At 52.9% G+C, this 14,697-nt stretch overlaps 1 protein-coding gene across 4 annotated transcripts in view; it reads left to right on the top strand.

Moving 5' to 3' along the window:
• LOC144937192 (homeobox protein otx5-A-like) overlaps nucleotides 1–13,442 on the top strand; it is a 54,225-nt gene extending 40,783 nt beyond the window's left edge. For 3 of the 4 annotated variants that reach the window (XM_078864527.1, XM_078864526.1, XM_078864528.1), the window contains 2 exons: nucleotides 6,690–6,841; nucleotides 11,980–13,439. In XM_078864527.1, coding sequence (XP_078720653.1) covers nucleotides 6,690–6,841; nucleotides 11,980–12,621 — 794 coding nt within the window. In that variant the 3' untranslated portion in view covers nucleotides 12,622–13,439. Of the gene's footprint in view, nucleotides 1–6,689; nucleotides 6,842–11,979 lie in introns of all 4 variants that reach the window. The other variant, XM_078864525.1, reaches the window with a different exon arrangement.
• The last annotated feature ends 1,255 nt before the right edge of the window (nucleotides 13,443–14,697 follow it).

The raw sequence follows: 14,697 nt of genomic DNA, 5'->3' as shown, positions 1-14,697 counted from the left end.
GGCGAACGTCAGACGAACGTCAGACGAACGTCAGGCGAACGTCAGGCGAACGTTAGGGGAACGTTAGGCGAACGTCAGGCGAACGTTAAGCGAACATTAGGCGAACATTAGGCGAACGTCAGGCGAACGTCAGGCGAACGTCAAGCGAACGTTAAGCGAACGTCAGGCGAACGTCAGGCGAACGTTAGGCGAACGTTAGGTGAACGTCAAGCGAACGTCAGGCGGACGTCAGGCGAACGTCAGGAAAACGTCAGGCGAACGTCAGGCGAACGTCAGGCGAACGTTAAGCGAACGTTAAGCGAACGTCAGGCGAACGTCAGGCGAACGGTAGGCGAACGTCAGGCGAACGTCAGGCGAACGTTAAGCGAACTTCAGGCGAACGTCAGGCGAACGTTAGGTGAACGTCAGGCGAACGTCAAGCGAACGTTAAGCGAACGTCAGGTGAACGTTAGGCGAACGTCAGGCGAACGTCAGACGAACGTCAGACGAACGTCAGGCGAACGTCAGGCGAACGTCAGGATCTGCGAGTGTGCGAGTGCCGCAGACGGGATGATCGAGTTGATTCACTCCGCAGAGGGGAATCCGCAACGTCAATCCGGTCGTCAGATGATGACCAAGTGACGATCCACGGCTTCGGGAGTTGGATGCAATGGACAAGTACAATTATAGTTATATACGATTATAGTTCTATGGTAAGGGTTGCTAAATGTTTTAAACGAAAACGCGTCTTTTTATTGTAATGGTTTTTCTACAAAACAAATGTTAAAACACATCACCGATTCAGTCCACAATATCGATTAACGTCACGTGTCTGTAGTCTTAGTGTCCCTAATGGTCACACGGAACTATAACAAAGACATAGAACATTGTGTGCATGTTGTGTATTTGTAAAACACTGGGTGTGTTCACATACAAAGACAAAGACCCCCTTTATAGCCTTCACAGACTCTTGGGGCAAGTGCTGTTAGCGAGTAGCACCTATGAAGGCCGGCACGGCACACGAGGGGGTGGGGGGTGGGCCAGCACCACGCCCGGCCGCCTTTGTCTCACGAGTGGCGATGTTTACACACCGCACCAGGTACTCATTTAAGGCCGAGTCAACCTAGAAGTCCCACACAAAAAAAACACAAAGACGCGCACATGGAGATGGTGGTCGCTTGATGCGCAAGTGTCTGATGTAATAACATCTTGAGAACGTTCTAGAAGGAGTAGAAAGCATGACATTTGTCCGATCTGCGCTTACAACTATAACGATTCGAAAGCCAACATTGTGGAATTCGTTTCGGGCCACCAAAATGACGACGCGGATGTTGATGGGTCAGAACTCGGGCAGGGGGTCGGTCACGAGCTGCACATCATTCTGTAACTCTCCTGGCATCAACAACACAACAAACACTCCCACTGCCTCCGTCAACAATGAACCTGGCAATTCGTCTCTAGTGGAGTGTGACGCTAAAGCCGATAGCAAGCGAAGAAGCTGCACACCCCGAGTGTAGCACAACTACGACGCCTCGAACTCGCGGAGGAGGCGAGGTTTTCGCAGCCGAGTGTAGCCAATACAGCGCCGTCTCCACTCTACTGAACACACAACAACAACAACAACATCCACCATGCACCAGCAGGTTTACAGCAGTCGACTCATGTAAGGCGAAGTGGACCCAACGCAGGTGCAGGATGCGTGCTGGTGAAACTCGCCACGACCGGCAATCGAACGCAAGCGACACCGCGAACCGATAGCAACAAAGGCAAAGAGGCCCCGTGTAGACCAAACAGGCTGCTGGGGCAAGTGCGAGCAACATGGCAGGGCACACAAAGGGGAGTTGAGGCCACCACCACCGCCAATGTCTCCCCGTGCTGATGTTGACGCAGCGGTTCAAATATTCGCCACGGAAACGCTCCTGAGCAACACAAAGACACACTCGTCCACACGCTCCAACTCACTCACACACACCAACCCACTCATTCATACACACCAACCCACTCATACACGCCAACCCACTCACACACACCAACCCACTCACACACACCAACCCACTCACACACACCAACCCACTCACACACACCAACCCACTCACACACACCAACACACTCACACACACCAACCCACTCATACACACCAACCCACTCACACACACCAACCCACTCACACACACCAACCCACTCACACACACCAACCCACTCACACACGCCAACCAACTCATACACACCAACCCACTCACACACACCAACCCACTCACACACACCAACCCACTCACACACACCAACCCACTCACACACACCAACCCACTCATACACACCAACCAACTCATACACACCAACCCACTCATTCATACACACCAACCCACTCACACACACCAACCCACTCACACACACCAACCCACTCACACACACCAACCCACTCACACACACTAACCCACTCATACACACCAACCCACTCATTCATACACACCAACACACTCATACACACCAACACACTCACACACACCAACCCACTCACACACACCAACCCACTCACACACACCAACCCACTCATACACACCAACCCACTCATACACACCAACACACTCATACACACCAACCCACTCACACACACCAACCCACTCACACACACCAACTCACTCACACACACCAACCCACTCACACACACCAATTCACTCACACACACCAACCCACTCACACACACCAACCCACTCACACACACCAACCCACTCACACACACCAACCCACTCACACACACCAAGACACTCACACACACCAACCCACTCACTCATACACACCAACCCACTCACACACACCAACTCACTCACACACACCAACCCACTCACACACACCAACCCACTCACACACACCAACCCACTCACACACACCAACTCACTCACACACACCAACCCACTCACACACACCAACCCACTCATACACACCAACCCACTCACACACACCAACTCACTCACACACACCAACTCACTCACACACACCAACACACTCACACACACCAACACACTCACACACACCAACTCACTCACACACACCAACTCACTCACACACACCAACTCACTCACACACACCAACTCACTCACACACACCAACACACTCACACACACCAACACACTCACACACACCAACTCACTCACACACACCAACACACTCACACACACCAACCCACTCACACACACCAACCCACTCACACACACCAACACACTCACACACACCAAGACACTCATACACACCAACACACTCACACACACCAACCCACTCATACACACCAACACAGTCACACACATAAACCCACTCATACACACCAACTCACTCATACACACCAACCCACTCACACACACCAACTCACTCATACACACCAACACACTCACACACACCAACTCACTCACACACACCAACTCACTCATACACACCAACCCACTCATACACACCAACTCACTCATACACACCAACACACTCACACACACCAACTCACTCACACACACCAACCCACTCACACACACCAACCCACTCACACACACCAACCCACTCACACACACCAACACACTCACACACACCAACCCACTCACACACACCAACACACTCATACACACCAACCCACTCACTCAATCACTCACACACTCACTCATACACACCAACACACTCACACACACTAAGTCACTCACACACACCAACTCACTCACACACACCAACCCACTCATACACACCAACCCACTCACACACACCAACTCACTCACACACACCAACTCACTCACACACACCAACACACTCACACACACCAACACACTCACACACACCAACTCACTCACACACACCAACCCACTCACACACACCAACACACTCACACACACCAACACACTCACACACACCAACTCACTCACACACACCAACTCACTCACACACACCAACACACTCACACACACCAACACACTCACACACACCAACCCACTCACACACACCAACCCACTCACACACACCAACCCACTCACACACACCAACACACTCATACACACCAACCCACTCACACACACCAACACACTCACACACACCAACCCACTCACACACACCAACACACTCACACACACCAACACACTCACACACACCAACCCACTCACACACACCAACCCACTCACACACACCAACCCACTCACACACACCAACACACTCATACACACCAACCCACTCACACACACCAACCCACTCACACACACCAACCCACTCACACACACCAACACACTCACACACACCAACCCACTCATACACACCAACACACTCACACACACCAACCCACTCACACACACCAACTCACTCATACACACCAACACACTCACACACACCAACCCACTCACACACACCAACACACTCACACACACCAACCCACTCACACACACCAACCCACTCATACACACCAACACACTCACACACACCAACTCACTCACACACACCAACACACTCACACACACCAACTCACTCATACACACCAACCCACTCACACACACCAACCCACTCACACACACCAACTCACTCATACACACCAACACACTCACACACACCAACCCACTCACACACACCAACACACTCACACACACCAACCCACTCATACACATCAACTCACTCACACACACCAACCCACTCACACACACCAACTCACTCACACACACCAACTCACTCATACACACCAACCCACTCACAGACACCAACCCACTCACACACACCAACCCACTCACACACACCAACTCACTCACACACACCAACTCACTCATACACACCAACCCACTCACACACACCAACACACTCACACACACCAACCCACTCATACACACCAACACACTCATACACACCAACCCACTCATACACACCAACTCACTCACACACACCAACCCACTCACACACACCAACACACTCATACACAACAACTCACTCATACACACCAACCCACTCACTCAATCACTCATACACACTCACACACACCAACCCACTCACACACCAACCCACTCATACACACTCACTCACATACACCAACACACTCATACACACTCACTCACACACACCAACCCACTCACTCACACTCACTCACGCACTAAGTCACTCGTACACAAATACACGCCGCGTACGTAAAACACACAACAGGCAGCAATTCGCCACAAACTCGCGATGACGTCGCCACGGCGTTTGGGCCAAGCTCGGTGCACCTTGAGGTCACGTGGCAAAAGCCCGCGGGCAGGTGGTCATATGGGACAGCCCCAGATGGGATGGGATACCCTGCCGGGCTACCGGCAGATGTGCCACCTGTGCTCCCCATTCATCCGTCCATTGTGCACCCACCACGCACACCGCCATTCATGGGAGTGGTCAAACGGCCCCATGCGTGGATCCATCCTTAGAACTAGAGTCTTGAGATTGGGCGAGGCTTCTCTGGACACAAAGACAAAGCTCCCCCATATAACCCACGTTGGCAAAGTGCTGTTTCCAAAGCACCTTTTAATACAGGACCAGGCCTGGCCGCCTTTGTCTCCCCGGTACTCTTTTACCCCACAGCAATCGCTCATTTAAGAACGAGTCGACACTTGAATGAATTCAATGAATGTAGCGCAGAGCGCGCCAGGTCACCTATTTATTGACTGCAGTGGGAGACGCAGGACAAGTTCTGAGAGCACTGGGCCACGGGCGTTATCCGTGGCCGAGAGTCGAACGCAGGCGGGCGGCTTTCGTAGCTCGGCGCGCGAACTTGCGAGCGGTGTTGGTGCGAGCGGTGTTGGCCGACTCGGGGCGTGAACACAAAGACAAAGATCCCCCCGCATATCCCCTCTGATCCACCGTAAGTCGCGGGCCAAGTGGGGGCAGCGATCACAGGTAGCGTTACACAAATGCAACAACGCGCACAGAGGACGGTGTTTTTGTTAATTTATCGCGGTTGCTGGGCACAGGCCCGCTAGCCCAAAGCGCCAAACTGCCAGTAACAAACAGCACTATTAAAGTTTATATTCGTAAGAGTTTGGGTGAATAGACAATGAGAGGGAATTTCAAAGTGGGACAGTGCGAGAGAAGAAGCAGACGTCGAAGTGCTGTGACCTGCAATGTGGTGAGTGAGTAGGTGAGTGGGTGGGTAAGTGGGTGGGTAGGTGGGTGAGTGAGTAGGTGAGTGAGTGGGTAGGTGGGTGAGTAAGTGATGAGTGGGTGGATAAGTAGGTGGGTAGGTGGGTGAGTGAGTGGGTGAGTGGGTGGGCGAGTGAGTAGGTGAGTGGGTGGGTAAGTAGGCGGGTAGGTGGGCCAGTGAGTAGGTGAGTGGGTGGGTAAGTGGGTGGGTAGGTGAGTGGGTGGGTAAGTAGGTGGGTAGGTGGGTGAGTGAGTGGGTGGGTAAGTGGGTGGGTAGCTGGGTGGGTAGGTGGGTGAGGGAGTGTGTTGTCGCGACGCGGGCGTTCGACACTTCACGTGGCCTCAAGGTGCACATGGCCTGGCACAAGCGTCGTGGTGACGTCACCGCCACTTAGTGGCGAAAGGCGGTTGTTGTTGTTGTCGCGATCTGCGGTGTGGTGGTTGACCACGGTGTGGATGAGACGGAACAGTCTGGTAGAGAGTCCTCAACGATGAGCAGAGTTCGCGAGTCGAGTAACCACGGGGGTCGTAGCAGTAGCAGCGGTAGAAGAGTGACGAGGTGGTGACTGACGGCTCTCTCCCCCCCCCCCCCCCCACAGGGCCGAACCGTAAGCAGCGCCGCGAGCGCACGACATTCACGCGCGCCCAGCTCGACGTCCTGGAAGCGCTCTTCTCCAAGACGCGATACCCCGACATCTTCATGCGCGAAGAGGTGGCGCTCAAGATCAACCTGCCCGAGTCTCGCGTACAGGTACCCTCCTCCTCATCATCATCATCGTTATCCTCATCTCCTCGTCCTGCAGTCGTAGCGCTGCTCGAGTTTCAAGTTGGCGTTGTGTAACCTCGTAGTGAGAACTCTAGCGGCCAGGATGAGTCTCGTTTGTCAGGGCGAACCGGGGCATGAGTCTGCCAGCAGATGGGGCGATCGTCGCTGCTGCTGCTGCTGTTGTTGTGTTTAATGATCCCACCTGGGGAACATTTGGCGGTGTAATTCTCCAATGTGAAGATTTTGAACCTTGACGGAGGCACGCAATGGCCTCCTCTTGCGAATGGCGTCAGGGGATCTCTAACGTTCACCGTGGGCGAAGCTGACTGCGCGCAGTAGGATTATTGCGGTTAATACGCACGCCGCAGTATTAATCGGGGCGGCCGCTGGGATCAAACCGTGAACCTCGGGGCGTGCATGACACTTGCTGCTGATGTTTTATTTTCACATTGCCGGGAATCGTACGCGGATTTTTCGGTTTCACATGCGCAGTGCACTCACCGCTGCGCCACCGCTCCCAAGTAAATGCGCGCGCACAATCTGAGCACGAGTAGGCTCAGCGCTCTTTGAGACACGCGAGCTCAAGGTGGGTGAACGCAAACCGCGTGAATACGCAGCGCTCCTCCGCCGCTCTGTCTCTCCACACGTGGAACACACAACACACGCGCCAGAGTCCCCGTCGGCCTGTTGGCTTTCCGCACCAACATCATCGAGCGGCGTTCGTTTACGCGAGCACAAAAAAAAAAACCTCCGGACCGATTTCAAACCTTGTGGCTCTAACCAGCAGAGTCGAGCTCCGATAAAGCAATGCTTCTGGATTACCGCACGATCTTGGGGGCGAGCGTGCCATCTCAACTCTGGGGGCCCTCTGTTCGACACAAGAGGCGAATGCCGCAGTAGGCAAATCTCGTTGCGGTGCCATCATAGGAGGCGGTGCAGTTGACGCAGAATGCCGTTCTCGACCAAGTGCTGCTCATGCCAATAATAGATGATCATTATTTATTTACACAACACGGCATTGTTCGTAGAGTTGTCGCCACGTGACCGAGGCCCCTCCACGCGAAGGCGGCTGCTGCTGCTGTTGGCTGCTTTGATGGGAATAGGGAATCGAACACGGGCAGAGACTTTATTCGGATTAAAATCGCGATTTCTGGGATTACCGTTGCGTTGCGTATAATCCGGGAGGATTGCAAGCACGCATAAACATTTAAATAATGCACTGTAACTGCATAACGTACACACCGCGCACACAACGCGCACTTAATCTGTCTGATGGGGTTTTGTTTGCATTACGGATTTTTCTGTTCCGAAAAAAATATGTTTAATTGCTTAATCAAGCTGATTTCGACAACACAGCATCTGCTGTTGTACGCTCCCACTCTGAGCTCATTAGCGCAATTGCCATGAACACTGCGCTCGCAAATCCGCAGTTTTCCGACCGTGTTACGAATGAGGTATTGGTGGCAGAGTAAACTCACTGCGAACGCAAATTCGACCTATTCAGTTTGTGAGAATGTCGCCCCGCAGAAGCCCACCCCGTGCCTGGCATGCATAGCGGTCGCCTTCCCAGCACGGGACAGGCTCAACCCCGCTTAGCCCCGCTTAGCCGAGCTCGGGCGAATTCCGAGTGAGTGCCACTGGATCCGCGCGATTCCCGTGTCGGGAGTTACGGTGGCTAGGAGATGTTAACTACCTCGCCTGGTATACAGGAGGTCGTGGGTTCGATCCAGACCCTGATGCCTGCTGCTGTATATTTGGAGTTTGCGTGTCTCTCTCTCATCATCATCACGGTGGCTAGGAGATGTCAACTACCTCGCCTGGTATACAGGAGGTCGTGGGTTCGATCCAGACCCTGATGCCTGCTGCTGTATATTTGGAGTTTGCGTGTCTCTCTCTCTCTCATCATCATCACGGTGGCTAGGAGATGTCAACTACCTCGCCTGGTATACAGGAGGTCGTGGGTTCGATCGCCACGCTGACGCCTGCTGTATATTTGGAATTGGAATTTGCGCGACTCTCTCTCATCATCATCACGGTGGCTAGGAGATGTTAACTACCTCGCCTGGTATACAGGAGGTCGTGGGTTCGATCGCGACGCTAACGCCTGCTGCTGCTGTATATTTGTAGTTTGCACGATCTCCCCGTGGTCGCATGAATCTTTACCCGGGCGCCTCCAGTTCCCCCCCCCCCCCCCCCACATTTAGAATTGACGTCACGCGTTTAGAGTATTTGGCTGCTATAAATGTCCACGTGATAAGCCACTTCGTTGATTTATCATTCGTGGCCAGGTCGCTTCTGAAAAAGAGCTCTTTAGCTCAGTGCTCCTTACCTGGTTAAATAAAAAAAAAGTTAATCGTTTTTTACGTACACAATTTTAGGCGAAAATGTGGATTCCGCCGAACCTCGCATCAGCCTCCCTCCTTCTCCCCACCCCAACGAAATAAATCGTTGTAGACTTTCCTTAAACCCCGCCAACATGTGTGTTGTTCTTGTTGCTGTGAACCACACGTCCATCCGGCGAGTCGCGTGGTGTGCCACGTGGGTTGTTATCACCGTCACTTAGGGCGGGGGGGGGCTGGGCGATTAAACAAGAAGTGAGTTTTAGGAGCGCCCTCTAGTGACGTCACTGGAGTGACACGCTCTAAACAACGTAAACAACAATAAGACGACGATTAATGCATCTTCCTTTGTCCAGTCCCCCTCCACGTCGAAACGAAAAAATCTACTTTGCCGGTTGACACTTTCCATCACCCGAACACGGCCTAACGGGGGAGTGGCGCCGTTCCAGCAGCATTTTGATTCAGTACAAGCAACAACCCGGACGGGTTGCGACATACCGTGTCTCATCAGCAGTCAGGCTTTGCTTGAACCAATCAATGCTGCTGGTGAACTGCCCGATGTTACAGGCGAGGACCCCATCTAAGCAGCCCCGCACATACCTGCCCAACACTACACGCCTATCCGATGTATGGTTTTTATACGGGTCACCGCATACAATTGTAAACGGTAGAGCGGTTAAGCGGCCACGTTAATTATCGAGGCGAAATATATTCAGGGTTTTTTTTTTGTTTGTTTGTTACAAAATGTCGACCTCGTTGGCATGAACTAAAGACGCGACGCGCGTCCTCACAATGGCTGCTCGCTCAGCGGCCTCGGCGAAGCGTTTCCTTCGGAGGCGAGAGTCGCCGTGCATGCGTTTCATGTCTCGGGCGAAAAGTAAGAATCTCTGCCCACGACAGGGAATTCATGATTTAACGCCGATCTACGCTCGTTGCAATATATTGCACGTGCCGCCGTTGCTTTTGCACAGATTTCGCTTTGCTGTATTGTTGTCAATTATTTGGGTTATTTTGCTTTTGTGATTTTGGTAACTCGGGTATACTTTTTTCCATCGAGACTCTATCCTGGTCCCATTGAGTTATCACGCGGTTCAATAAAACCAATTTGAAACAGTCTCGGGCTTCACCAAGCAGCATTGGGTTCACCAATACCGAGCTTCGTTGCTTTCCGGTTGCCGAACGAATACGTTGGAAGGTCGCGCTCAGTACACACACAGAGTGCTCGCCACGAGTGAACCACAATACCCTTCAGATGTCGTCAGGGAGCATGAATCATGAATCACCACGCCAACTCGGGTTATTCTCGCAATGGCATTTGGCTGTAGCCATCGAACAAAGACGGTGGCCACTGCATCGCGCTTCTGCGGCCGTCTGGAACGCTCTTCTTTCCGACATTAGGAAGCGACTGGAGCTAGGCACGTTTACATCTAAATTGAAAACTAATTCGCTCTTTAGAACGGCTTTTTGCGTTTAGTTTGTGGTCTTTTTCCCGCACTTCCGTTAGCATAGTTGGCTGTGTACGGTGCGAAAGAAGTTCAACATAGTGTACGGGACATGTATGCAAACAAACACAACTCCGCCTCTACACGACTCCTCTCGGGACGGGCACCATTCTATTGCCGCCACAGCTTTGTTAAGTCTTCGTTAGTGTATCTCGACGGCATGAACGTAACTTGCAGCCTTTCTTTAGCCACCAGCGGGTGAAGGCGTCACCACGATGTATACAGCATGAGTCGTCGCCGTCTGTTTGACCATACTTCACCACGCTGGTCAGTGCGGACTGGTGAAGGGGGTGGGTGCTTGGACGTGATCGGATATCGCTTGCAGAGTCGTGTTAACCACGAACGGGCATCGAACTGAGGGTTCGTAGCACAGGTTTGCCAACCACCGTGCTACCCACACACAACGCATTCCGTTACTTGAAAGGCGACATCGTCACGGAACGAGGGTCGCGTTCACAAACTCGTTACCACCTCCTCACACAATGCCCCCCCCCTCCGCATTGAGCAGACTGCCTACGTGCTCACGTGTCGTGGTGGTGGTGGGGGGGGGTGTGCCACACCACCAGATGTCCCTGCAGCCCACACAGGTTCACTCTCCTCCTTAGCGGTCACTACGGTGCCCCCCCCCCCCACACAACATCTGTACTGCCCCCCACCTGACCCCATCTGAGAGGAGCTGGTTCCCCACCGCAAGGCCGTAATTATAATATATATTGGGGGGACACATGCCCCCAATATTCAAATATGCTCAAAATGTCCCCCCCCCCCCCAAATATATTGCTATTAAAAAATAAATGCTATGCTATGTAAATAAAAATAACAATTTGCTAAACCTTGGCCACAATATCTAGATTTGTCTTCATATACATCAATGCATAGATTTCTGTTAATATGATTGTAGGTTATGGTTGTACTTTCTTAATCCCTAATCTCTGAAATTACGTACAATGAAACAAGAAATGGTAAAAAAGTGAAAACAGAGCAATGTAATACAATACATTATTCGACATTATTGTAAAAAAATATTTAAAAGTCCATCCCAGGTGTTCTTGAATGTTAAAATATTTTAAGCAGGACATGAATTTTCAAATTTAGATATTTTTCTGGGTTGGGACCCCCAGACACCCTGGAAGTATTTGGTCCCCCCCCACCCCCCAATGTTGACTCCATGGCGACGTCCTTGCCCCACCGCAAACGCGTCGCGACGCACCGCGCGCCCACCCCGCCGCTCTAACGCGTGGCCGTGGCGTCCGTGTCCCCCGTGTGGCGGCGTGTCGCGCAGGTTTGGTTCAAGAACCGCCGCGCCAAGTGCCGGCAGCAGCAGCAGAGCGGCGGGCAGAGCAAGGCGCGCGCGGCCAAGAAGAAGAGCACTCCGCCTCGCGAGAGCAGCTCGGAGAGCACGGCGAGCAGCCAGTACACGCCGCCATCGTCTAGCGCCGCGGCACCGCAAGCCTCGGCCGCCAGCGTGGCCATCTGGAGCCCCGCCTCCATCTCGCCCATGGGCGACCACCTCACCACGACGGCAGCCTCCTGCATGCAGCGCTCGTCTGCCTACGCCATGACCTACAGCCAGGCGTACAGCCAGGCGTCCGCGGCCGCCGGCTACTCGGGCTCGGGCTCGTACTTCGGCGGGGTGGACTGCGGCTCCTACCTGCCCGCGTCCGTCCACCCGCAGCTGCCCGCGGCCGGGGCCACGCTCAGCCCCATGGCCTCGTCGATGGCCGGAGGCCACATCGGCCAAGCGGCCGCGTCGCACGGGGGGGCGCTGGGGGCGCCCGGGTACGCCGGCGGCGGCCTGCCCTTCAACTCGCCCGACTGCCTGGACTACAAGGAACAGGCGGCGTCGTGGAAGTTTGGTTTCAACCCGGCGGACTGTTTGGATTACAAAGACCAGCCGTCCTCGTGGAAGTTCCAGGTGCTCTGAGAGGCGCGGCGAGGCCACCCGGGGCGTTGCCGGGGCGAGGGTGGCCGCTGCCGACGCAGCGGGGCGGTTCGCGACCAACTCCCGCGCACGTGGGCTCCGAATTCGCGAGTGGCGAGCGATGGGCGGTGCGGACCGGATATCGCAACTACAGAGAAGAATCACAGCTATCTCCTACAAGGACGATTTCGTACACGTGCCCCGACACTGCGCAGCATACGCTCACACGCACGCACGCGCACACACTCGCACACTCACTCGTGTCAATCTTGTTAGAATGTAGCTTGCCGCAGTGTATTTTGACATTTTAAATTGACAATCCATTTGTGTCCGGTTTTCAGTTGCCATATTTTTTTTTCCAACCACGTACTTATAGTTTTGAGTGGCCTCATGTCGTCGTTATATGTTATTTTTGTTGGTGTCATGTATTAAAAAGAAAAAAACAGTTGTGGGCAACGCGATATTGCTGCGTGGCATTTCGAGGAGCAGTGGAGTCGAGTGGCCCGGAAATTGGAGACAGCACCAGCGCGACCCGGAGCTGAATTTCCCGTTTATTGAGCTAATTTATTTAAAATCACCGTCACTTCTGCCGTCCGCATTGTAATTACGAAGGCATTGGTTCTTTTCCCGCTCTAGAGATGAATAGCCCATCAAGCTGTAGTGAATTCCATTTATTTTAGTTTGGTAGTCAAATTATTATGTCTTGGGATTTTTAAACTTTTTTCTGTAATGTATGTAATGATGCGAAAATACCCCCCCCTCCCCCCCCCCCCCGTTAATCCTCTATCCAAGAACTATTTTGGTCAGTTTGTAATGACCGGAAATTTGTAAATGAGTGTTGCATAGAGGAACAAATAAAGTTGTTGAAAGACCACAGATGTCCTCTCGAACTTGTCGGACGCACCGACACGCGCATACACACACCCACAAATACAAAGATCCCCCGTGTAGCCTTAACAGACTGCTGGGGAAAGCGCTGCTAGCGAGCACCTATGAAGGCCGGCGCGGCACACGAGGGAGTGGGTGGCCAACACCACGCCCGGCCGCCTTTGTCTCACTAGTGGCAATGTTTACACATCGCACTGGGTACTCATTTGAGGCTGAGTCGACCTAGGAGAGGCCCAGAACCGGTTCAGATAATCGTCACCGGTGTTGGCCAGTGAGCGAGAATCGAACCCGGGTCGCCAGGTTTGTAGCGCAGCGTAGCGCCAACCGCTACACTACCGCTCCCCACCATACATACACACACATCCATACATAGAAAGACAAAGATCCCCCGTATAGCCTTAACAGGCTGTCGGGGCAAGTGCTGTTAGCGAGCACATATGAAGGCCAGAACGGTACACGAGGGGGTGGGTGGCCAGCACCACGCCCGTCCGCCTTTGTCTCCCCAGTGGCGATGTTTACACACCGCACCAGGTACTCATTTCAGGCTGAGTCGACTTAGGAGAGGCCCAGGACCATACATACACACACGTGTTCACACATATCCATACGCACGCACGCAGAGACTCATCGAACTCGGTATGTTCACGAACGCTGCTAGCTAAGTCGCCCTGCTGTTGGTCTTACCGGCGTAAGGCACTGCCACTAGACTGCCAAGCTACATCTATCGGTAATACTGCAATGTTACTGTATCTCCTATATTCCTGATAGTCATGAGGTGCACGTGATATGTTATTGTAATCCTGGACTGCTGCGGCTGAAATTCAGCACGACAAATGACTGCAATCATGAACCCTTTGCAGCTCCTCTCTCAGTCCTCTGCTAACTGACGGCCTCGCCATGCATTGTCAGACACGGGGGGTTGTTTGACCATACTTCACCACGCTGGTCAGTGCGGGTTTATGGAAGGAACGGGGTGGCAAGTGAGGGGTTGTGGGTGGTAGTGCGCTCGCCACAGCGTATGCACGCACCATGCGTATGCACGCATTATACATCGCGTGTGTTTATAAAGTACACATGTGTTGTGTATATCGCAGTCCACGATACATACAAAGCAGAGTGGATGTACATGCAATTGTATATAAATAAGCAAACGTACATGCATGTGAAAACACTATCAATCAAATGTATTAT

Source organism: Lampetra fluviatilis, chromosome 18 (genome assembly GCF_964198595.1).
Source record: "Lampetra fluviatilis chromosome 18, kcLamFluv1.1, whole genome shotgun sequence".
Lineage (NCBI taxonomy): Eukaryota > Metazoa > Chordata > Hyperoartia > Petromyzontiformes > Petromyzontidae > Lampetra > Lampetra fluviatilis.
This window is presented reverse-complemented; position numbering and strand designations above follow the sequence as displayed.